Source organism: Rhinolophus sinicus, chromosome 16 (genome assembly GCF_057876585.1).
Source record: "Rhinolophus sinicus isolate RSI-liver-muscle chromosome 16, RSI-T2T, whole genome shotgun sequence".
In the NCBI taxonomy this organism is placed as follows: domain Eukaryota; kingdom Metazoa; phylum Chordata; class Mammalia; order Chiroptera; family Rhinolophidae; genus Rhinolophus; species Rhinolophus sinicus.
Genome location: NC_142516.1, coordinates 191,001,833 through 191,028,316, shown reverse-complemented (window position 1 = coordinate 191,028,316; position 26,484 = coordinate 191,001,833). Strand labels below are relative to the sequence as shown.

At 44.3% G+C, this 26,484-nt stretch overlaps 1 protein-coding gene across 2 annotated transcripts in view; it reads right to left on the bottom strand.

Annotated features, from left to right (window-relative positions):
• CSMD1 (CUB and Sushi multiple domains 1) overlaps positions 1-26,484 on the bottom strand; it is a 1,607,858-nt gene that overhangs the window by 438,109 nt on the left and 1,143,265 nt on the right. For both annotated transcript variants that reach the window (XM_074329288.2, XM_074329289.2), the window contains exons 9-10: positions 13,354-13,478; positions 2,595-2,716 (exon numbers count right to left, since the gene is read on the bottom strand). In XM_074329288.2, the coding sequence (XP_074185389.2) occupies positions 2,595-2,716; positions 13,354-13,478 (247 nt within the window). The remainder of the gene's footprint in view (positions 1-2,594; positions 2,717-13,353; positions 13,479-26,484) is intronic.

The following is a 26,484-nucleotide window of genomic DNA, read 5'->3' as shown; positions in this document are numbered from 1 at the left end:
ACACACTTGTAAATTCCAAATTTACGTCCCGCGGTTCTATCTGCTTGGATATACAGCAGGCACCTCACTCTCATTAGTCCTAAAACCAAACTTATTATCTCTTCCCATTCAAACTGGCCTCTGAGGTCTTTCCCTGGCTCAAGGTAGGGAGATTTATAACCCACTGATGGAAACTGGAACAATTTGGGGAATAAAGGAAGGGCCTGAGGAGAAATGGTACAAGAACAGTGGGCATGTGCCAGGACTTCTTGGGAGGCTGGAACACATGCTCCTTCTGGGAAGGGCTCCCCACCCACCCAAAGCCACTGTTAGCCCCGCCCCCATTCACTCAAGGCATCTGCTGTCAAAGCCACTGGGACACAGTGTTAAAGCAGGAGCACAGGAAGCGCCTGCCCAGTCCCCTGGCCCTCACTCCTGGGCTGGCCTGTCCCTGAGGTTTGCTCACTAGCTGAGACACCACTGGGACCTTTTCCTTCACCGCACCCAACGTGCCTGCTGTGGTTCAACAGCTCGCACTGGGGAGGGGACGCGCAGTGGCTTTGCCACTCTGCCTGTCATCTGTTCTCATCAAGCCATCACTGCATATTCTCCTTCTCAACATGAAAGGCCACCGGAAGAGGTTTTGTCATTGCCGGTGTCTGTCTTATCATGGTTGTCTCCCAGAAGACGACCTTGCTCGTAGCCCCTTTACTGGGGAAGGGTCCCAAGGAATGGAGACAAAGGGACAGAGAAGAGGAGGCCCACCGTGGTTCCCTGGGGGCCCCCAGAGGCAGTTGGGGTGGTCTGCAAAGTCATGGCACGTACTGTCTTCTGTTGGGGGAGTGACTCCCTGTCACTCCAGGCTCCTGCCTGTGTCACACTATGGGGACTCCTGAAGGCTTCACTGGTGGAAGGTGGCAGAACTGTGGGCAGAATGTGAGGCTCTGGGGGGAGATGGGAGGTGCTGCCCCCGCAGCAGTGCAGGAGGGCGGCAGGGCGTGTGGGTGGGCACGCTGGTGCCCAGGCAGCACGTGGAGGGCTGTGCTCACGCTCACAGAGCTGCCTCCCACACCTCATTTCTCTGGGGCAGACTCATGGACAGACTCAAGGAACCACAACAAACATACACGTTCACTAACACACTCCCTTGATTTAATATGATTGATTCCTTTTAAATATGTTTTCTTTTTAAAAAAGCATCCAAGGAAAGAGATCGTCCTGCCTCCAAATTGCAAAAGTAAGTCAGTATTTTGCAAATGCCCCAATCACTTTTGGGCCCAGTGACATCTCTATCCTTATAATATAAAACACCTGGTTTTATTCAGACCCCATGAAAATGGATGTGATTTATTTATCATCAATTCAATTCAAGACAAAGAAACTCCATTGTTTTCGTACTTCCTCCCCAAAGTCCATTAGGACTTTTCCAAATTTTAATTCATATGACGGAACTTTCTGGGAACCAAACAAACAGAACACACTAATTTTTCAAAAGTATATAAATGCAGAACAAAATAAAAAGACTTATCTCTATACTAGTAATATGCTATGCATTTTAATGCAGATTTAAATAAAAGTCTTCTTTTATGAGCACATTAATGAGACGGCTGGGTAAACGGTACCAAATTATGAGTCAGTTGTATTCTATTAGTCGTACGCGTGTTTGTGTGACCACCTACTAGAACCGACAGCTTATCACAGAAACGGTTTCACTGACTTAGGCACTCGTATCTACTTATGTCATCTTCACAAGCACCTCGAAATGAAATGCAACATTACGTCCTTCACAGATGAGGACTGAGGCTCAGGGAAGGGAATGCGCTTGCCCGAGGGCTGGTAGATACACAGCCGAGAACAGGGCTGGGCAGGTAGTGGGGCCTTCACGTAAGTTCAGTCACTAAGTCACTTAGGAGCATCGGTGTCTGGATCAGCAGAGGTGGGGGCCCAGGGCACACTGATAAGGACAGCAGTCCCGGGCAGCTGGTCACGGCAGCAACGGCGGCGTGGCAGCTCCTCCGTGTGTAGAAGGAAAGCTCCCAGAAAAGCAAGTCATATGTGGAATCTAAGAACAGACTGAGCTCCTAGAAACAGCAGAATGGCTGCTACCAGAGGTGCAGGGGGTCGGGGGCTGGAAGGCACACACTTGCGGTTATAAGTAAGTCTGGGATGTGCAGACAGCATGTCGACTCAGTTTACAGCACTGTATCGTACACGTACTTGACAGTTGCTAGGAGAATAGATAGTAAAAGTCCTTATTGTAAGAAAAACATTTGTAACTATGTGAGGTGATGTGTATCTACGGAATTTGTCGGGGTAACCATTTTACAACACATACATGCATCAACGTATTATGCTGTACACCTTAAACCAATACAATATTATACACCAACTATATCTGAATAAAACTGTAAGAAAACATGAACATAGCCCAGAACTAGTCGGAAGTGACCCTCCGACAATCCTCGCTTGCTTTCCAGCAAATGTGGGTGCGCAGACACAATGCAGCACGAGCTGTTCGACTCAAATGACAGAAGGGAAGGGTGCGTGGCCCTCCCCGGCTGCCCGTTGGACAGGGCTGGCCTGCGCCAGCTGCCCAGGGGCCACGAGAGCCTTACCTTGTCTGGGTCCGAGCTGGTGATGACCCACACACACTGTGCGTTGTCTTCATATTGAACCGGGTAGTTAGGGGAGGTAATGACGCCACTGGGCCCACGCAGATTTGATCCACATGTTCTCGCTAGAAACAGACAGACAACATTATGTTCCACAGCATGTCGCCTGTGTGGTGAAGACATGAGATGTGCGTGCAAGTTCAAGTTAGCTATCTGCCAATTATGATACATAATGGTTCATGCCCTCCAGTGGGCAAGCACATTTTGCTCAGCCCTCTGGACCCTCATTTGGTATCTGAAGGTTAAACTGGAAATTGTTATTATATTGCATTTACCGAGGCATTAATTACCATTCCCAGAATGACCTAACTGGTGCTAGCACCATGGAGTGTCACATCAAATCAGTCCGTTTCAAACGCAATTGTGACTCACAGAGGGCCTGTATACACATTTGCTTGCACTTAGATAACAAGTGAAGTGGGATTCAGGAGACCAGAGCCCAGGTCTCCAGCAGGCCCGACCCTATATGACCTTGAGTAAGTAGTTCCAACCCTCACAGCTTTGTCCTTTCCACTTTAGCCGAGATGGGGAACATGCGATGTCTACAGTCTGTTTCAAGCTTTAGATTCTATTCTACAATGAATGGTACCAATTTCTTTACAGCATGGGGCACATGGGAACTTCAAATACACATACAAATTTAAAGAAAGAAAACAGAAACGGAGACTCTAAATGGAGAAAGGAAAAATACCTTCAAATGGAAACACCAGGCAAATCAGAGAAATGACAGAACCCAACAAATGTGACAAAATTTGGAATAAAAAAATATTTCAATCGACTTCCTCTTCAAGAAAGAACTGACTCTGGATGGTGAACACACAATGTGATATATAGCTGATGTATTACAGAACTGTACACCTTACGCCTATGTAATTTTACTAGGCATTGTCGCCTCAATAAATTTTAATTAAAAAAAAAAGAAAACATTTACAAAAACAAAGAAGAAAAAAAGAAAGAAGTTCCCTGTCCCCCCAAACCAATCGACGTTTTCTGGAAACCAAGTGTCAGTCTGAACGCCAGTCTTAGCATTACTAGTTGAACCTAGTTCCCAGGTGGGTGCTGCGCAGGTTCATTTTCCTGAGGCCTCACACTGACGTCACCCTCACCGCGACCCTTCCTGTCTCGTTCTCTTCCTGGCAGAGCACCCACTGCAGTCAGGTAATGCTCTGAGAGACTCAGCTGCCTACCTCACTGGAACAGGGCTTGAGTTCAGGGGTGCGCTGTGGGGAAACCAGGACCTGAGCTATTCCTACCTGACCCCCGGAAAGTACAGTCCCCCTTCCATGGACACTGACAAAACAGTGATGCGAATGACGCCTCTTCCTAATGCTTCTCGGCGCTACTGTCAGCACCGCCTGACAGACCTGGCTGTTTTCCAGGCTGTGAGTGCCTTCACCAGGGAACAGCTTCCTTCCTTTACTCGTCAGCCAATCTTCAGCACCATATGCAATGTCTATAGTCACCTTTTCAGTTGCTTGATACTTACTTACAAATAATTAGCTAAAAATTAATCTATGCATTGATTAACTAAAACACATAACAATCATCTTTTAAAATATTGGCATTTACTTTCCAAACATTTCTTAAATAAAGATGGATGAAGGATGGTCTGGTTTTTAAAACTCAGTAGGTGCATCGTCGCTCAAAAGGTCAGCTGACTGAGCTGCACACAGACATGTACACGTCCTACATGCTAAGATCTCTCTCTGATGAGTCTAATCTTAGAGACAATCAGCAACTTCAGATGGGAAATTTTCTGAAGCACTCTAATGGTAAAGGTATTCATTAGGAAATCTTAGGAGAAAAGATTTCATCAATAAAATGAATGTTACACGTTCATACTTTGCTACATATTATACTGAATGGCTGATATTAAACAATGTAGTTTAATCAACATTTGTTGACTTAATTTTGAATTAATATTCTCAAAGTGCCATTCTAAATATTTCAAACTTTGAAAAAATATAGCTGAAGAATCTGTGCAGTCCAGAACTAATTTGTTACATTCCCACTGACACTCTGTACTCATCCAATCATTTGCCCCAGCTGTCACTCTGCTAGAAAGTTCACCAAATCTGACACCCTGTCACTGGCCTGTGTCCCACTGTCGGCTTTGAAGCTTGACCTCTAACTTGACTTATTAAAATTGGTTTCCAGCTCTCTATGAAATCCATCTTTCCCATTGCTTGGGGAAATATTACTTTTAATAATTATATTTTTTAGTGTGTTAACTATTAAGAAAATATTTATAGGATATCAGTACATTTTCCACATTTTATGCATACATAATACTGCCTTTCACATAGGGCAAGTTATGAAGCTAATCCTTCTGCGATATTTCTCACCTAAAGTTGTCAAATTCATTCATAAAGTACTTTTCTTTTTTACTTATAAGTATATGTCTTTCTTTGTAATACTTCTTTAAATAAATTGTTTTACTCTTTTTACCAACACTTTTAATCAAGCCATCAAAATACTCAGCTGAAATGGAAAATGGAAAAATACTCAGGGCAGGAATTTTTTTTTTTTTCCATTTTGTTCACTTGTATGATCTCAACGATTAGAACAAATTTGGCATTTGATAGTTTCCCCCATTAATACTTGTTGTAGTTTTTGAATAGGCGTAACAGTCTTAAATATGATCTAACTGTAAGTGTTTAAGCTTAAACATCCTCCTTAGGAAACTGTTGCCAATGTTAGCTAGCGCTGCCTTAGTCTCTGCCTTTCTAAATCGTCTTCATCCTAATCAGCTGCTTCTTTATCACCTGAGGAGAGCCCCATCATTCCACCAATTTTGATTCACCAGGCACCGCTTCCTTGTATCAAGGCTTTCCCAGTATCCACACACAAACCTCAGATTCTCCGTGGGCAGCTAGCTGCTCAAAGTTCAATCCTGGGTGTAATGCCGATGTACCACGTCCGCGAGCTACTACCCAGATATGCCTGGCGGGTCAGGTCCAGACCGCACGTTACCTCCTCCGTCTCCTGCAGGACAACCTCTCACCTGGGGCTTCCTTTCTCCTCTGTGTTGTGGGGCAGAAGTAGTTACATGAAAATGCAAGCTCTCTGAACTCTACGCTGGAGAGAGAAGAGCGAAGCCACAGGCCTTCCTCTGTCACACCCCACACCATCGTCCAGCAGGTCAGGCACCCAAAGGTCAAGTTTTTAGATCCACTATACATTGAATTCCTTTATAAATCAGCATCTGGGGAGAGGAAGAGCTGGGGAAGAACACAGAGCAGCCTGAGAGATGAGCCAAGGCCACACACTGCTGAAACGGACGCCTGAATGTGAGGGTCCAGAGCACAAGGGAACGGTCAGAGAGGCTGCTTCTGCCCCGAGGTCGTGTCCAGTGAGAACGCTGCAGGAGCAGCCGTCTGTCAGACAGGAGGCGAGAGCAGGCGGTGAGAGGATCGGGGCGACACATGCAGACCCTTCTGAAGGAGGAGAATGGCTGGTATCAGCTAATCTACAAGCCACATCTGGTCGCTTTGCCGGCTGTTTCTGTGCTGTCATTAAATGTGAACTCACATTCTGCACATAGGACAACGCCCTAAAACCCGACTCGGGAGGCTTCACACCTCGCCTGTGTTTTGCAGTCACGGAGTCCATGCTGGCCCCTGCCCCCTCCACCTAGGAGTGGACCCTTTAGATAATGACGGAGCAATCTCACAGTGACTGGAGATGTGGCATCTTCTCAAACTGTCCCTTCTGCACCAAACAAGTATTCAGCTAGTGCACAAAGTCCTTCATGGACAAACAAAGCTCACTAGCATGTACCACTGCCAAGCCAGTTTTCACAGCAGGATTTAAATGTATTCCCAGAACCGAAATGTGTATGTGCATGTCTATACGTGTTATAGTCGAATGACACTTCCTACTCTCGTAATGCCTTCTCTTTTTGCAGGATCTCTTGGGAAATATAGGGAAATATCTAATATAAGGCAATGTGCACTTAAGTGCTTACTAATGTTTAATAAATGGTCTTTGGTAATAACTGACCTAATGTACAGCGAATATTACTCATAAGACAGTGTCCTAAATGTATATGCTGAAATTTAACTTACCGTGTTTCCCCCAAGATAAGACCTACTCAGACCATTAGCTCTAATGTGTCTTTGGAGCAAAAATTAATATAAGACCTGGTCTTATTTTGATATAAGACTGGATATAATATAATACCAGGTATAATATAATTAATGTAATATAATATAATATAATATAATATAATATAATATAATATAATATAATATATAATACTGGGTCTTATATTAATTTTTGCTCCAAAAGATGCATTAGAGATGATGATCCGGCTAGGTCTTATTTTTGGGTATCTCTTACATGTCTTTAAAATAAAATGAGAATTCACAAAATAGTAATTAAAATATGATATATCAAGAGGGAAAGTGGAAAAGGAGAAGAAAACAAACTGATTGACTTTGGATGCCAGTACATGCTATTTCTCTATTTAAGCAATGAATATTTAAGTATAAGACACATCTATTTCACGTAATTTATCTTATGTAATATGAAATAACTTATATATTTGTGTGAGTTCAGTTGCAGGAATCTTTCCCGTTCCATAGTTATTACTTAATTAAATGAGTTAAAGAGATGAATATTTTACTTGACAAAAATTAATAGAATATCAGAACTCACGTCAGAAGTTTTTTTTTTTTTTTCAGGAAAAGCTGGAGTCTACTTCAGGTATGTTTTTAAAATGACACAGAGGTTAGTTAAGAGCTTGTGTTCTGAAACACACCTGAGATCCAGGCCGGGCTTATGCAGTTACTAGGCGTCTGTTGTTCAATTACGTCATTTTAAGTCTCTCAGCTTATTCAGTTGTATAATAATTGTAACTGCACCTCTGATTGCTGTGAGGATTAAAGGAATGAATGCACGTGAAGCATTCAGCACCCTGCCCCATGCACCGCAACACAGATCCGTACTAAACACATATTCATTAAATGCTTATTAAGAGTTGGGCGCTGCGTTAAACCTTGAGGCTACAGCAGAGACAGAACACCACTAAGCTCCTCGCCTCCATCAGGCAATTAACAAACAAACACGTGAACATCTAATGTCAGGAGATCATGAACTTTACAGAAGGCAGAGTGGACTTGGAGAGCATCTGGAAAGGGCTTGCGCTGGAAGATGGTGGTCATGGAAGAACTGTGGATGAGACGCCCACTGATAAAAGGTGTGAGAGGGAGAGGCACGTGGACATCTGGGGGGACGTGTTCTGGGTGAAAGGCAAACAAAATCAAGGACAGGAAGGCAGAAACTTTCTGGGCATGTTCTAGGAACATAATTAGCACCAAATTAACATTAGTTTTCACGTCATTATGTCAGTAGGATTTGAGAGTATAAAAATACAAAACTTTACTATTTCTAATAACGTAATAAAAAATAGAGAAAACACATTTATCTCCCAAGTGACTTCAAGTAAAAATTAGAAAACCTTAGGAGTCTAGAAGTAATAAGAAAAAAATTTCCCAAATCACTGGAACTAAAATAAAAGTATATATGTTTCTTTAAATCTGAGATTATATTAATAACTATTTAATACTCAGTGTATAAAAGTATAATCTTAAAATTGACTCTAGACCTTTAATTGGGTAGAATGCAGAGTCATCTTTCAGGTATAAAACACCATTTCGGCATTGACAGAAAACATGCGTAGAAAGACTAAGCTAAGAAAGTCTTGGAAAACACAAGTTAATAAGTAAAGGATGTTTCTGAGCTAATCTAACCCAGAACCCCAAGGTAATAACAACTTTATTCTGTGACCCATGGTGGTTCTAATTGGCTTCCATGTGAGCACAGTTACAACTGCAAATAATATCTCACCTTTCTTCTGTTCCCTTTCAACTCACTGAGCAGCACCTACAAATATTAATTCTGCACATCAAAGTGTATTAGCATTGAAAGAAGACAGATAGATAGATATCTCCTGACTATCAATGGAATAAAATGCCAGCTAGAATATTTTACTTTAAATAAATAAAATCTAGATTCTCTTTTTTTTTTTTTTTTGCTTGTTTTAAAACTCTACTGCCAGTTAAAGATACCTAAACAGTTTTAAACATCTCATAATATTTTACCCCGTGGAAGTCCTAATAGTTGTTTTCATATCCCTAAATGAAGTAGGCATAATTTTCAACAAATTCACTTGTATAATTACTGAGCTGTGACAGCCATTCACGTGTCTGAAGCACAGGAAGAACAGGTAGCCCTCCCCTGTGGGCGAGTTAATTAGCTGATGTGAGCACTGGCTAGGACCCGCGCCTGGATGGGACAGCACTCGGAGTGACTGCCGTCTATCAACGGCTTCCGTGGGAGAGCCCCCTGTGGAGAAGGTCCCATAATGACTGCAGTTAGAGACTCTTCATGAAGACGGGGACCTTGAGAGTCTGCACCTCCTTAATTCACTGATCTGAAACCTCATAATGTGTGCAATGCTTGCGCAGCGGCATTTTACTGTATTTGATAGATGGCTGAGTTCAGACTCGGTGACTGAGCTGATCGATGTAAGGCCTCCTTTACAGGCTCCAAATGAATCGGGAAAACCCAGCCATCATGTTCTCTTCTTACAGGCTATTCATTATGGGAACATCACAGGCAGAAATGAACTTGGAAAACTGCACTTGGCCGATGGAACCTACTGATAAATAAGTACGTATTCCTAGAGTCTGTTTTGTGTAGCATTTGACATACTGTTATGTTTCATGCTACCCACTTCCCCTACATTAAAGGTACCTTTGTTTTCAAGCTCTACTTGAAAACATCTTTAGTTCTCCTGCAATTAATGAGTCAGTCACTAAAGCAAGTAGAGACACTATTTAAGGGAGGGAGTGATGACAGACTCAGGGTTACTAAACGCTGCCAACCTGAAAAACCTACGGATTTCAGTGGTAGAAAGTATGCTGTCCAGCGAAGGCTGCCAGCCAGGAAACAGGGCTGGACTCCCTGAGCCCATGTCCTCCCTTCACACCTACACGGTGTGACTGTTTCCCGTGTTAGAAGAAAACCAAGACCATGCACTGAGCTCAATATCTGAGCTGTGCTGCCCACAGTAGGTACTGCCCGCAGTGACCACTGGGCTGCTCTGAGCAGAGATGTGCCAGGAGTGTGAAACGGACACTGGATTTCCAAGACATGGGGTGGGGGGAGGGGGAGGGGAAAAGAGAGGGGAAGGAGGAGGGAATGTAACACATTTTATAACCTTTATACTGACTCTGTTAAATGATAATGTTTCCTGACTATTCCTGTTGCTCTTGCTTCTGTCATGTGGCCATTAGGCGTTTTCAATTACATATGTGGCTTGCATGTCCCTTCTGCTGCAGAGCACTGCCTTAGAGCCCCCCACTAGGAGCCGCCCACAGGGGCACTGGGGCACCTGCTGTCCCTCTGTGTAAGCGGTGGACCAGGTCATGTTACAGGTCATTACTTGATGTGACACAGACCTGTCCTCCTGACTGCAGGTCTGAGCGCGGAGGCAGCTGTCTTGTGAGAGTGCACATGGCCAGGAGGCGAGCACAGGGCGGTGAGAGGAAGCGGGGTACGGAAGTGGACGGCAGGCTTCTCATTTCACCATGGGCCTTAGCATGAGCCTTCCCCGCCCAGCATGGGAGCTGTTTACGTGCACACCACACTGTTTTTTCACTTATATTGCTTACAACTAAAATCCTTCACTGATACAAAATATACTTACGGAAGTATACTTATGGAAGTATATTCCCTTGGGAGAGACTGCCATTTTCCCTTAATATCTAGTCTCCTTTTCTCCCCCAAAAATATAACTGTTGTATATTTGACTGCCGAGAATAAAAATTGTATTCCTACATCTCACAACAAGGCGAACATTACCTGACTGGATTCTGGCCAATGGGGCTACACACACATGCAGGTGACATTTTCTAGACATGCTCCGTAAGGTCCTGTGTCTCTCCCTGCTTCTTCTAAGCTACCCCATCCTGACACCTGGGGTGTGGACGGCACCTTGGAGCATCAAGGGGAGAGATGACCACAGGATGACACGGTGAGTCCAGGCCATTTTCGCCCCTGACACACAGCTGCCAGCCAGTCCTGTACTGCCCAACTCCTAACTGTTTTATGAGAGACAAATCCATTTCCATTTTGGTTTAAGCTTCTTTTGGGTTTGCATTTTTGTCACCTAATTTTGATAACCTAATTCTAAACAGTATATCTCAAATTTTTCTATTAAGGAGATTTTGGGACTTTTTGTTTACTTTTTTGTCTAATGTTTCACGACTCCAGATATACTAAAATACATGTTTTTTAAAACTTCAGGTTTTTTAAATACTGTTTATTATGGTCCCCCGGATACAGACTCCAGTGAAGGCACATAATTTGAAATGTACATCCTCCCTGCAAACACTTTTAAGAGCTGTGTCCCACTGTTACGGCTCATTATTTCAGCAAGTTAAAAGTAGTACATTGAACAAGAAGGAAAGGACTGCTCCAGGAAAACGAAGGCGCCTCCAGGCGGAGCAGACACAGCGACACGCCGCCTGTGGGGGAAGGCGATCACTGAGCTGAGAGCCCCCTGCTTATGGGTAAGACACAACAGGTGCCCGAGAGTGCAGATGAGACTTTCCTGGGTCAGCGAAGCGAGCCCGCCACGTGACAGACAAAGGTCCTGGGAGGGCGCTTCTCAACTACGATCAACTAGGACACAGGAGGTCACTAAAAGCGGCCTCTTCTAATCGCGTCCAGGGGTGCAGGGTGCTTGGCTGGGCAGAGCAGGGGCAGGGGCTGCCGCACCTGAGCCTGGAGCACGGAGAGCTGACAGGGCTCCGAGGCCTTGGCACCAAGGCGGGCTGTCCCGTGCGGCCTGGGTACTGACACCATGATTGGGTTTTGTTTTTGTTTTTGTTTTAGCTTAACCTGAGATTCGGGGCAAAAACAGGAAATGCTATGAATAAATAAGACAGGAATCAAATAGCACACTCCACATATTTCCTTTATGTTACTCTAACAATTTAAAACACATGCATATTTACTACTTTTGTCTCATTTGGGTTTTTAAAATAATGACATATATTTCTGGTACAGAAGAGCAAGAAAACCGTTAAAGAATAAAACCATAGTTTTCCTTAAGGGAAATGCACTACCTGTGATTTAGTCCTCGTCTGTACCTGGGAGCAGTGTACATTGCCACCACTCGGTGGGAACGTGAACTGGGCTACAGTTCCTTTGGAAACCTAATAGTGTCACTTTTTAGTATTACCCAACATTCAAAGTGGTGTAGTGACAAAAGGCAGCAGGAAGAGCCACTGCCACTTCCTTGACTGGAGATCAGTGCTTCTCCAAGAAGGGTCTCTGTTTCATAGAAAACAGTCACCTGCAGCCAGAGCCCCACCCACTCTGCCCTGGGCACACCTGGGCACCACACCGCTGTGTGTTCTACGCGTGAAAAGCCGCGGGTGGTCACAGTAAGGGGTGCCAGTCAGTGACTCCTGCAGAACGGTCTTCTTGCCTCAGAGAAAGCTAGCAATGTGCTTGGTCACTGCTCCACTTTGCAAGCCGTAACTGACACTGTTCACAAGGAAAATTTATAACTCCATTCACCTGAAAAAGACTATGGGAAGGACAAGATATTCCTGTATAGGAAACTTTCCTTATTTATTTATTTTTTTTTTTAAAGAATTTATTGGGGAAGGGGAACAGGACTTTATTAGGGAACAGTGTGCACTTCCAGGCCTTTTTTCCAAGTAAAGTTGTTGTCCTTTCAGTCTTAGTTGCAGGGGGCGCAGCCCACCACCCCTTGCGGGACTCGAGGAATCAAACTGGCAACCTTGTGTTTGAGAGCCCACTGGCCCATGTGGGAATCGAACCGGCAGCCTTCAGAGTTAGGAGCACAGAGCTCTAAGCGCCTGAGCCACCAGGCCGGCCCTGACTCTTTCCTTTTTATTCCTAGACCAACTCACTGCTACTCTGTTCTTTCCTCAAAACTATCAATTTGCATAAATTACTGTTTAGCTAAAATGCAACAAAACAAAAAAAAAAACAAAAACAATCCTAGTTTTCCTTTGAACTTTATTAATTTTTCCATACTAAAATTGCCATCAGTTTTCTGCTGGCTTCACCATGGCTTCTGTAACCCGTGAGGTTGTCACATTCTTCACAGAAGGACAACTCGGTGCTTTGCAGAAAGTGACGCTGTCGTGTTCTGTCCCGCTGGCTGTGTGAGAGGTCAGTGTGAGGTAAGGTCCTAACGAAGCACTGACTGGGGATCACACTACGAAGCTGCCTTGGTCACCGAGATCAGGACCCAAGAATTAACTTCACTGCCACTGAAAGGTGCGCAGTGCTAGATGAGCAATGTTAGATGTGTTACACCTGCTTGTGTAACACATTTTCACACACATGCAAACTGTGTATATAAATATAGAAAGATGATTGCCCAGTTACGGTGAGTGTGTGAGTCTGAATGATCAGATCTGTTCATCTCTTTCCTGGCATTTAAAACCACAAATGTCCTTGGAAATGTCTGCCTCCTAGCAAATTTCAAGGCGCTCTTTCTCTTTTGCTCACGATCACTATGAAAACACACAATCACCCAGTTCTGCCCCATCTGTGCACAACGCTTTGTGCTTAAATAAGACATGTGTTCAGAAACCACAGCGACCTGCTGACAGACAGAACCTGGGCCCTGAAACCATCTCGCCCTCCTCACCTCTACAAATCGGCCGATGGTCACTCCACGCAGCCAGTGTCTCGGTGACCCTCTGACAGGTGATGCTTTTGGATCCCTGGAGCACGTAACTGTCCTCACAGGAGAACTGGACATTTGCACCAACCCTGAGCAATGACAAAACAAGAAACAACTCCAGTTATTTCTAAAAGACTTCTTTAAAAAACCATCCCAGTGTTGCTACAGTGTTTAGCATCAAACAGTATTACACATGGAGCAATCCAGTAACGTATCCACAGAGGGAACCCATCTAGTGTCATAGGGGACAGTCGCAAGACGTGGGTTCACACGTCCACTCTGCCAACTTCATAGCTAAAGGAATATATAAACCATACCGTGTCCTCCCTACAACAGAGATAATACCAAAGGCAGCCTGTGTGCTGCGGTTTGAGTGGGAAGATGGCATTCCATGTGAATAAATCTCGTACAGAAACGAGACTGAAAAAGTCCAGGTTCAGAAAATGTCTCAGGACAAGAAAGACAGAGGCCGCATGATTCTGCTTCCATGGAGCATGTGAAGGAGTCCAGTTCATCACACCAAAGGCTGGAACGGTGGTTCTCATGGAGGGGAGGGAGGCATCATTGACCAACAGGAACAAGGTTTGAGCTGCAGTAAGACGGACAGTGCTGGAGAGCTGCTGTCCATCACTGTACAGTACTGCCAACAACACTGAACACTTAAACTTTAGTAAGAAGGTCAATCTCACGTTAAGTGTTCTTGTCATAAAATTTAAAAGAGAACACTAGCTCCCGATGAAAAAGAAAAAAAAAAAAAAGGTAATTTCTCAGTGAAGAATCTATATTACTATGATAAATATTAATTATATGCAGAAGAAGTCCAGTGAAATTGCATTTCATAAATACATCTTACAAGGAAAGAATCATTTGTTGTAGAAAACAGTAATCCATCCATCTAGAGTTAGAAGAAAACCTGCTTTGGCTCCAGAGCTGCCTCTGAAAACATGGGGCGCTAGGCTGCGAGACTAACGCAGTGTTGTTACAGAATCAAGTTCCTCAGGTAACAAGCAATTGAGAGAGTCGGGCTCCAACACTCGCAGCCTTGCTCCAGGCCTGGCCGGGCAGGGCGCCCAGCGCAGTGCCGTCTCACCATCTGACAAGCCTGTCTCTACAGCAGGAAATTCTACTTGCGTCTCCTATTTCACAAACCCTGAGGTTGGTGTCGACAAAAATGGGAGCGAAAGAGAGCCTTCTGGGGAAAAGAGGCAGAGTTGCCTGTATCATGGATAAAATTAATAGTAGATAATAGATAGGGGGAAATAAACACATGCTTTCCTTTCCCACTGACTCAGAAACTCTCATCTGTAGTATCAGAGTGAATATTAGCCAAGTCACAGGACACAGGCATTCCCCACACTCAATCTGGGGATGGTGTGGATGTCTGCAAAAATCATCAGATCAGGGTGAAACCAATTTGAAAAATTCTGGATTAAACCAAATTAAGCATCTTTCTTTTCCAAAGGGGGCTCTTAGCTTACTAAAATTTAAGGTTCAAAAATTTATTTTAGCTACTTAAGAGAATGTAAAAAGTATGCAGAGTTTTCCAAATTTGTCTGGGAAGTCCTTTTTCACCGACTGTCCAGGGCAACTACAATTCTGTGGAAATAATATTAAGAAACACTTCACTGCACAGACACATAATACCGACTACTTTTGAAAGTGAAAAGTGTTAAAACCAAAATGTAGACACAATTTAATTGTCATTTAAGAGAACTATACATTTTAGACACATCCTTCTAAAATTCCTGCTCATGTGTCTGTTTAAACCTCTGAAACCACATTAAATAAATGAAATAAATACAAGGAGTTTGTTTTGAAAACAACTATTGTATGTCTATATTTCTTTCGTCTAGGCCCCAATTTCCCATTCTTCCTATTTACTTTGATTTCAGTTTTTATATTTTTTTCATTTTCTCAAAACTTTTTTATTGAACATCTATTATGTGTCTCCCTCTATTCTTGGTACCTGGTACCAAAGATGTAAAAGTTAACAAGACAGACAAAGGCCCACATCATGGGGGCAAAAGTTTACTTAGGGGGAAAAATACACAGTAAACAAATCAAACAAGAAGAAAATTAAAATGTGTCATAAGTGCTATGAAAGAAATAAGCCAAATGATTTGATTAATAATGGGTTTGGGAGAGGTGGAATTTGAGAGCACGTCACCATTTTTTATGACCCTCTTGAACTGAGGCGCTAATGTAAAACCCAGGCATGGTGGAACATAAAGAAGGCCAGTGGGTCCCTGCGGCCGTGTGGCATCCTACATGTCACCTACAGCAGCCCTGTGTCCCTGAGGCCGGAAGGAGGAAGCTTGGTACCAACAAAACCTCTGCGCCATTCACACACGCTTCCCGTGCATTTCACCAAGCTCCCTCACACAGCTTAGTGCACTGCGGTCAAGGACCTTGATGACATCACTGCTCTGGAATACTTGATCGTATTTCTGCAAATAAAACATCTATTTCTCACTCAAAACCTGGAAAGTACGGCCAGAGGTGACTTTTGGAAGCCATGGCAGTGTCCAGTAATAAAACCATGGTTGAATACATCAGGAAAAATCGGCATGGACTACTCTTAGAGTGGTAATATCGTAAGCACACTTCTGTTCCTATATTGCAATAACTGTAGTACTTCTGGCCTTATTACTTTATGATTTAATTTTAAAAATTATTTTAAAATTCTGCTTGTGAAAACCTCTTAGTCTGACTGCAGGCTGGGAAACAGCCATGGGTGGGTAAGCCCATCCCAACAGCTGAGTGAGGAGCAGTCTCTGTGTTGTGATGAGTCAGGCTGAAGTGGAGAAAACTAAGGATGACTCAATTTTTAATTTACTATTTCAAACTTTGCTCTTGTTTTATCTAGCACATAAATTAGCCCAATATACAATCCACGTGTACTTCCAATTTCAGATGTATAATAAACTAAATTTTTATTTATGATTTGATCTCATGATTATGATGCTTGAAGTTATATGTATAACATTAGAAAATCTAATTTGGTTTTATGGAATATACTCTTAGAAGAAAATTCCAGAAAAAAAAAATTAGAACCTTCCTCTTGGCAAGTCAATTTAGAACAACTTAGATTAACTATGTTGTATAATTGCAACAATTGTTAGTAGTTGGAAACTGTAAGAAATAACAGAAAACTGATTTTGTGTGATACCAAGCTATAGAGTGTACAGATAACAAATATCCAAATGGCAACATTGTAGTAACACAGTCAAAGCCGCATACTTTTGAGGTTTAAGTAGACTACCTTGTTTCCCCGAAAATAAGACCTAACATGATTTTTTTGGGATAACATCACCTGAGTACAAGCCCTAATGTGTCTTTCGGAGCAAAACTTAACATAAGACCCGTCTTATTTTCAGAGAAACACAGTAGAATAGGGAAAACCACCTTTTTTGCTCTGTCAATGCTTAGTACTTCTGAAAAGCTCATCACTCAACTTCAGATTCTGTAGACATTTCATTTTTCACTGTCTACTTTACCTACCACAATTTGAAGAGCCTTTCTAGGTGAATGAACTATTTCTAAGTATGGTTTCATTCTAAAATGAACTATTTCTAAATACAGTTTTCCTAGAGAATGGCTATTAGTGCATTTATTTGAAGATGGGTACTACAACTTATTTCTGGGGGCGGGGGGGGAGAATCCTGGAGTTCCTTAATGATTGAAGTAGAATCCAAAATAGCAATGTGGGTTGATTTAGTTGTGACATCTACCTGTCCATTAATTAACAGAGGGGACACTGACCCCCATTACTTGACTGGCTAGACGCAGACACCACCTTTCCTCAACTGACACTGACCAACATTTATTGAGGCTAATGAAGCAACCAATCTCTTCATTTCTCCATTTAGAGTTTTCTAAATGGACAGATCATTAGATTGATCGACTGCTAAAGACAGATAGATAGACAGATAGATGACAATCTTCATCTTTGTTTAAAAAAATCCAGTTCAAACAGCACACTTCAAGATTCATAAATACAAAAGGAATCAATATTATTTTTAGGCACCACATGTGGGCATTTAAACATTTTGCATGTCTGGAAAAAAGGAAAACTAGATTATATTATACTGTGTTCACTCTTAAATAACAGAAAACACAAATATCGCAAAAATCTTTTCTTCAGAACTACGTTCAAGCCAGGATTTGCCGTATCTGTCCTTACACAGTGAGCGCAGGTGACATGAGGAGACTGTCTCTGGAAGCACACTTGATCAAAACTTAGAATCTTTGCTACATGAGCTCCATTCTTGAGAACAAGGGTCATGGGGCAGAACAGTATGTAAAGAGTTAAAGGACATGCGTGTGTGTTTGTGTGTGTGTGTGTATATGTATACGTGTGTGTACATATGTGCATGTGTAAAGATGTGCATGTGTGTGGTGTGTGTATGTGCATACGTGTATGTACATGTGTGTATATAGGTGTGTGATCGTGTGTATAGGAAGGGATATGCACACCTGTCATTCCTCTCCCACGTGTTACTTACACCCTGAGAACCTTGGTGCTGGCACAGAAGTTAAAATGACAGGCTTCTAAATTCCGAAGTGTAATCCAGGTGTGAGTCCTGAAACCTGTTTGCAGGAGATTGGTGGCGCATTTTCCCCCTCCCACCTCCCCACTGTAAAGAATAAAACGAAAACAAGAGCCAAGTCCACACGGGGCAGGAGACCCCGCAGAGCTGGCAGAGATTGAGTGGAGGTGGTGTGCCCGCTGCAGGAATGCAGCCCGTTTTCCTGCCGCCTCAGTGAAAGCAGCAGGCAGGTGAGGAGGTGGGACAGACAAGTCCCCAGTGCCCTTTGGCACCCGGAGCTAATGCACACTTGCTGTCACTCCCCAGTGGTGACCTCATGGAGAAGGTTCTGCATCTTAGGGCACAGCCTCTCCAGAGAAGAAATGGCAGCACAGTGAGCCTAAGGCTGAGAAGGCCCAGCTCCTGCGGCCTAGAGGGACACGGCAGGTCATCCCCAAGGCCCTTGGTGACCAACAGAGAGGAAGCCACACACCTGGGAAACAGGATGAGGGCGTGTGGTGGCCAGAGGCTGGGCAACAACACAGCAAGGATCCAAGGCACACAGGGGAGCTGGGGAGGTCACCCTGCTCCCCCACTGCCACCTGGCATTTCCATCATCAACAGGGAGACGGGTGGGGCGGGGATCACTCTGGCTTTAAATCCAAAGGACACAGGGATCACTGGTTATAATGACTTTAAGGGTGAAGAGCTAAAATGTTCTCACTGACAAACGGAGACCTCGAAACAAAACAAAACTTCATCTCAGTCCCAGGACAAATCAAAGCACACTCTGCACACCTGAATTCACGGGCCTCAGCTCTACTCTTCAGCTGGCTTTGCAAACCCTCTCACTATCTATCCCTCTTCCATTCGGGTCTCTCCCGCCCTTCACAGCTCTGCTTCCAGCCGTCTCCACTCCTCTGTCTCTCCCCCACTTCCTTCTTCTCTCTCCTCATCTTCCTCCTTCTTACTTTCTTAATCATTAAAAAAAGTTTACTTCCCATTAACAGAATTAGTTATATTGGTGGCTTACAGGGGAGGGTGGTAACAAGTTTTCTGAAAACCGTTTTGGGAAAAATTTGAAGATACTTTTCTAACTTTAGAGAAAGAGAAACGACATTTGATACAAGAAAAGAAATGAGAGGAAACGCTGTCAGGAGCCCTCTGACGCCCTTGAACTGCTTTCGAACATTTACGCCAAGTCCTAACCCTACACGTAAAATACGCCCAGCGCCTCCCACCCTGGCTGGCACTCAGTAAGTACATGTGAAAAGAAGGAACAATGGAGTCACTTTCTTGAGTCTACATCTGCCAACGTGTGGGTGAAACAGCCTGGGAAAAAGTGCTGACAAAGAAACCATCTACCCTTAACCCGCTCCTGCTGGCCTACAAGGGGCACCCAGCACCTGCGATCAGCCTCCCACAAACGATGCCAGCAAGTCCGACCACATCCTGAGGAGGTGCCGGGGTGAGGGACACCCCATCGAACCTATCGGGCAGGGTGTAAAACAAATGGAAACTGCTGTGGGAACATTAACGGGAAAACAACTGATTTTGCCTATTGTGAAAACGCAGTAAAAGGTTACTGCCCGAAACTGAAATGTGGGTTGGATCATGAAAGCGCTAGAGTGTCTTTCTTTTTTCCAAATGAATACATGGGTTCTACACTGAGAAGCCACCACAGAAAGCCGTTAGTACCAGCGATGGTGGGCTGCTCAGGGAACTGCAAATAGCCTGGTGTGTCCAGAACAGCAACTCCCGCTGACTTTCTCCCAGACCAGGATGGTGGTCCCCTCGTCCTGTCCCCGACATCTGCCCTGAGACACAGGGCTTGCCCCTCCTCCTCCCTCTCTCTCGTTGAGGTACAGAACTTGGTTCCTTTATGGCTCCATCATGTTTCATCTGAGAAATACTAGCCTACGGCACAGAAGCACAGGGGGCGGGAGGCAGACACAGAGCCACACAGAGAGGCAGGTCCCAGGAGGCAGCTCCGCAAGGGCTGCGCTGGGACTGGTTCAGCTGCACGTCTCTCCCAGCCTCCAGCTCGGTGACTGAGCTGACGACAGCCCTGCCAGAACCGTCTGTCTGAGGCATGAATGAGCAGGCTGAACCTGAGACAAGGCAGGAGCGCAGGCCATCTCCTAAAATACAGCAAGGTTTCCCTGCGTGGGGCCGGCTGGAGGCAGCAGAAACCCCACAGTGTGAGGACAAAGGATGCCCTCTGCCACCTGGCAAGGCCGCCTTTTTGATCACCAGCCTCTAGTTCACAAGAAGATGCTTTAGACACCCTCGCGCATTCTCCACTCAGAACGGAACAGTGACACTTAATGGCATGGTCCTCGTAAAGGAAAGACGAGGTCTTAGCAAGCATGGCCGGGGGGACACAGAGCACTGGAGTGCCCTGGGCCCTCGCTGGACTGCCACCTTCCAGACTGCCCTGGTCAGAGATGAATGTGCAGCTGCCGTGAAGACTGGGATGCCTTCATTAGCCTTTGATTTTCACACCATATGTCATTTCTGGGTCATTTTCTCTTTTTACAGGGAAAATTTTTAGACTCTTCTCCTCACGTCTTAAGGCAATTTAGCACCACTAAAAATGCAGCAGAGTAGATGGAGCTCTCTAGCGTAAGGAAAGAAAAGAAACTAGTATTTCATAGGATTTCAGACACCGTATGTTAACAACAGACCAACAAAGATCCCCAACAGCGATGGGAATAAAAGGCACGTCCCAGGGACAAGTGATGACAACGCTTTTGAAAGAGGCTTCAGGTGACCAGCAGGGGGTCTTCAGACTGTGACCAGCTGTCAGAAGCTGGGCATCAGACAAACAGGAAACTCTTCCCGTGAGGAAATCTCACTTACATCTCCTGAGTATGTTACAGATGCGTGGGAACCCACTATTACAAACAAGAGCCTCTGGTGTCTGACAAAGCAGGAGAAACATTGTCACACGGACCCCACACCCGTTCCTACGAGGCAGAAGCGCTGCACAGCAGTCCAGATGACACGTTTCAGGAAGGGACAGGCAGGCAGGGGCGGGTGCTGGTCACCCCTGGGCCTTGCTGCCCTCATGCCCTTCTCCCAAGTGCTCCGGTCTCCTCATGAGAGCAGGCAAAGTGCCTCTCCCCTTCTGAACAATCTCCCAGGGGACTCCTGGCCTGTCCCCACCTGAGATCAGGAAGGCCAGGGGGGGTGTGATCAGCTATTCTCCGTCCTCTGCAGCTTGAGTGAGAAACCAGGGAGGAGGTGTCCGGGGTGGATGAGGGGACGGGAGGGTGTAAGGAAGGGGACAGAGTGGCTCAGCCTCTGGACAGCGCCCGCCTCGTCTGTGAGCAGGCAGGCCTGGGGTGCAGGACGACCCATCAGCAGATACTACTGTTTCATGAACAGGTCAAACCTGGCAGGGAGCCAGGCAGGCATGGGAAGCAGGGAAGGAGACCAGGTATGAACTACTTCCTCAGTGACAGGCACTCGGCGAGGCTCCCACGGGAAAGCCACGCGGTGGATGCCTCATTCCCACCTCCCAGGTGAAAAAAACGGGGCTCAGACTGGGCCTCAAACAATAAAAGGCAGTTCTCCCACTGTGCCCTTTGCAACACTGAACTGAGTGCAAGGGGTTACGTCTTAAGGAGGGAAATTTTCCAAGAAACCTAACTTGAGTGTTTTGAAAATTTCCTCCTCCTCCTATTACACTTTGAAAATTTTTCTTGTTAACAAACCACTAAATATTGATTTAGTCCTATTTTTAAATAATCTTTCATTCATTTTGCCCAGCTCTATGGAGCTATACCTGACATGCAGTAGCACGTAAGCTTAAGGCGTCTGAGGTGATGATGTGATACACGTTTCTACTGCAAAATGAGGGCACGACAGGGCTAGTTAACACCTCCTGCACGTCCTGGGTAACCTTCTTTGTGTGGCGACAACTTTTCCGATCTACTCTCTTCGCAACTTTCGAGAATACCATGCTGTACATCACAACCCCAGAACCGGACCCCTTTTGTTAGTGAACTGATCTTTCTTTTTTATTGATGGGAAAAAAGCAGGCTGCATAATTTAATAATCTCTTAATAATAGTAATAATGGCATCTATATTTCCTTCTTGTTAGGAAGATTAGCAGTTGATGTGCATAAACCATCTGGCAAACAGTAGGGGCTCAGTGCCTTCTACAGAATTTAGAGGAAATGCATGGTAGCTATCGTCTTTGGAATAATTAGATTCCTGAACATTTGCCTGTAAATCACAATTCTGCATGTCAAATCAACCTTTGCCATTGCCTTACAATATGTAGCTATAAATGCATTCCTTTTATAAGAGGAAAATCATTTGATTTAAGCACTATGTACTGAACACTCGCCGTGAACCAAGGACGGTGCTTGGTGCTGGAATACAATAATGAATAAAAGCAAGTCTCTTCCTTACAGAGCTCCCACTCTTGTGGGTCGGGGGAGAGAGATAACACCCATGCAGGACGTGTATTACATTAGAATCATGACAGACAGAAGGAACTTTGGAGGGTGGTCGGAGCTAGGAAGCAAAGTAAGCGGAGGGGAGCGTGGCGGGGGCAGTGCGGGCGAGAGCTCGTTTCTGAGAGACGCTGGACAGACCTGAAGGAAGGACAGTGGGTCCGCTGAGACCTCCTCACCCACGTTCCCCATGTGCCCCAGCATCTCTCAGCGACACTGGGGAGGGGTGGCGGTGGAGGACATCGGAAGTAAATAAATAGAATCAGAGAGACAAAGAAGAGCTCACGGGGAACTGATATTAAGTAGGGTGCCAGGATTTTGGTTTATGCATCTGCCCACTTCAAAGAATAATTGGATTTTCCGTTATACTAATTTTAAATAGGAAGAAAGAAAAAATTCAACAAAACTAAGAAATGGGTGGCTATATACGATGGAGAGAGCCAGAGCTCCCCAGATCTCTCTCCGCTAGTTTCTCCAACCACTGAGAAGACAACATCACCTCAATGAGACCCTTGAATGCCCCAAAAATAAAACTGGCAGTAGCTTACTATTTACCTGTGTTTCTCTCATTCCTCTCATTATATGAAAATTTAAAAAAAAAAGTCAGTGAAACAACTTAAAAAAAAGCATTCTTAAGGGAAAAAAAAGTCTAGTTTCTGGTTTATATACTATTTTCAAGTGCAATTCTTTATATTTTCATGTAACGAGAAACAGGTGGCCCTTGTCCCTGACATCCACCTGTCATGGAAAAATCATGAAACTCCTTGCAGCAACACACTCAGAACTACAAATGAAACCAGCATCACATTACAAGAAGAGAAAGAGAGTTGGATATGGAAATTAGTAGAAATGAGATGCACTTTTATTAAGAGACCTGGGTTACGGATTTTTTCCTGCTTTGCATCGATCATGTAATTCCTCCTTTAAGTACCTCAGTTTCTCCTTCCATCTGATGACACATAATTCCATTTGACACTCCTTAACTTTATAAAGTGCATTTATGTGAGATCTCTTGGAGAAAAATAATGTGCTAAGATATAGGAACAACTATTAGCTTGAATGGTGATATATAAATGAGAATAATGTAGATTACAGACCTAGTTTTGAAGTCATAAGTATCAGTCTTTCAAGTCCCTTTTGAGTGTGGGTCACGTGTTAAGAAAGGCTGATGATCTGCCCTCCGATCCATGGTGGTTAGCTTACTTGGCTCAGGTGGATGCCACGCCAGGCTATGTATGAGCTGGCATCTCTAGGGACAGGCCTGTTAGCTTCAATTTAATACAATTCAACAGAGAAAAGAAGAACTACTATGTCTTCGGATCAGTAATAAGAAATAAAATCAATACAGCCTGTCCTTTTTCCTTCAGAATCTCATGACCCAACGTGACAGAAACATAACTGCAACATAAATGTATGTTTCTTCACTCCAGATGACTCTAAGATGGCAGAACACTAAATCCAGGGCACAAGCTCGAGGTGCTGGAAAAGTTGGGGTAACTGGGCAGAGGCAGGTGGAGGGAAGACCCCTCATCCTACAAATAGAAGTTGGTGTGGGTGCTGAGGGCAGAGGTGGCAGGACGTACTCTAGCTCACAACAAGTCAGCCCCGGGGAGGCCATGGGCCATGTGTGAGCGCTCCCCACGGCTTCTCCGAGCCCTGCACCTGTTTCTGTGTTAGTCTGCGCTGCTCAGCTGAGAAGAGCCGGCATGGGCGGTGTAGGTACAGCAGGAGCAGGCCCACTCGCTCAAGAACATGAGTAGGAATGGAAAGCAGCGAGACGGAACACTAAGGGCAGCAGTGGGAACTGAGGACGAGGGAGTTTAAGGGCAGACGATGCCGCCTGGGTAAATCCAGCATCGGTGCTAGATGGGGGTCGGCCATGGAGGTTAGTGAGAGGGGCACATACGGAAGGAAAGGACAGCGGGCCATGGAGGAGGTGAGGAGCCCCCTTCTAGAGAAATCAGGGAAGTCCTGAAATCCAATTTCAGCATCTCTTAGATGTGATAAAGAATGTTTAAAGGATAGATCTCGGGATTCTGTAACTTATGGGTACATACGCGTACATATATAATATTTGTGGAAGTATATATAACATATGTAATATTTACATTTTATACATAAAGACCTCATACCGTGTGGCAGGGTGTAGCATGGCTGCTGTCACCTGTGTGGATCCTTTAGCAAATTAGCACGCGACATCCCCTCTTAGTAGTCAGCTGGCAAAGGAAACCCTGCTGAGCACAGACAACCCCAGGCTAAGGGGCATGACCTCGTGTGCTCGGCTTGGGGCTGATTCCAGCAGTATCTCGACTCCTCACTTGTCTACTCTGTGATGCCGCAGACGGCATACCCTTGCCCAGAGCTCCTGCATGGCAGGTGGGAAAAATTCAGTCATTAGCACTTTCTTATTACAACCTATTTAGGTCAACAGGGGCTTTGCGGTCAGTGAGATCATTTCAAATCACAACTGTAACTATGTCAACAGCTGTATTTGCCAAACTGGGGATAACTGTATCTGCCTGTACATAGGGGGGACATCCTGCGAGCCTGGGAAACAGATGAATGCTAGGTACCAGTGTCCACGCATAAGTCTCCTCCCCATTCCAGCTCCATTCCACATACTGGTGTCTGAATTCTCCCATCACTCTACTCAGGAACCTGCCGTTCTGATGAATGTATGTTGTCTTTTACCAAGTGGTCAATGGTGAGGAAAATTCAGACAGCTGTTCCAAAATTGATCTGAATTCAAACAAGAAAGCTTTGCATTTTGGGATTCATTTATCTACAATTCTTTATAGATAATCTTGGAGTTAACAGTTAGACTGTCTATGGAAAAAAAGATTTCTGAAGAAACTAGAATACTAGTATACATTAAATGACATGAGGAGTATTTTACCAACCTAATAAATTGAATTCTTTTCAAATGAACACAGCCCCAAATTACATATAATTACAGTGCTAACTACAAATGAATTTTATCCACTTATATTGACAATGTTGGTCATTAGTTTGGATTACATGTTAGTCATTAGTTTTGATTATAAGAATTTAGACAGAACTGAATTGCCTTCATTAAGAAGTCTTAAAAAGACTCACAACAATTAAGAATACCCTCCCTCTGATTAAAGCAGCAACATCTATAGTGAGTTTATTATATGCTAGGCACATTCACGTGTCATTTCACTTAATGCTCATGACGTATCTTTCCATGGCCATAATCTTCCAGCTTGCATCTGAACACACATGGATCCTACTGTCACATGGGTGGAGAGTCAGTAAGCAAGTAGAAACCTTGCATTTCTTCTGCCCATGACCACTACACCGTCCCAAACTACCAGCAGGATGACACTGAGTTTTAATTTAGTTGCAATATAGCAAATATTTGAATAGCATGTTTTTTTCCTCATATGTTCTTTCTCATTATAACTCCCACAATAATTTTTAGGTGAGAGAGAGTCAACTCACGTATTTAGTGCACCTCTTCTCAAAATATGGCTCGCAGATGCCTGGAATGGGGAGTGAAACCTTCTCAGTGGGTCTGATAGTTTTATAATAATACTATGACATTACATCCCCTTTCACATGTGTTATTATTTCCACTGCTGATGTAAAAGCAATGGTAAGCAAAACTGATAGTGACAGAAATACGAATCAAGGTAACAGCACCGAGGGAGAGGAGAGAGGAGAGAGGAGAGAGGAGAGAGGAGAGAGGACAGAGGACAGAGGAGAGAGGAGAGAGGACAGAGGACAGAGGACAGAGGACAGAGGACAGAGGAGAGAGGAGAGAGTAGAGAGGAGAGAGGAGAGAGGACAGAGGAGAGAGGAGAGAGCAGAGAGCAGAGAGGAGAGAGGAGAGAGGAGAGGAGAAGACAGATGGAATGGTAAGAAAATCAGTAAGGGTATTAAAGACTTGGACCACGTCTATCAACCATGTGACCTAATTGACATTTACATAACACTCCCAACTATGATGAAATATATTATTTTCCAAGTGCAAATGGAGTTTTTGCCAAGATAGAGCATATTCTAGGCGAGAAAACAATTCACAATAAATTTAAAGGAATTTAAGTAATACAAAGTATGTTCTTTGACCACAATG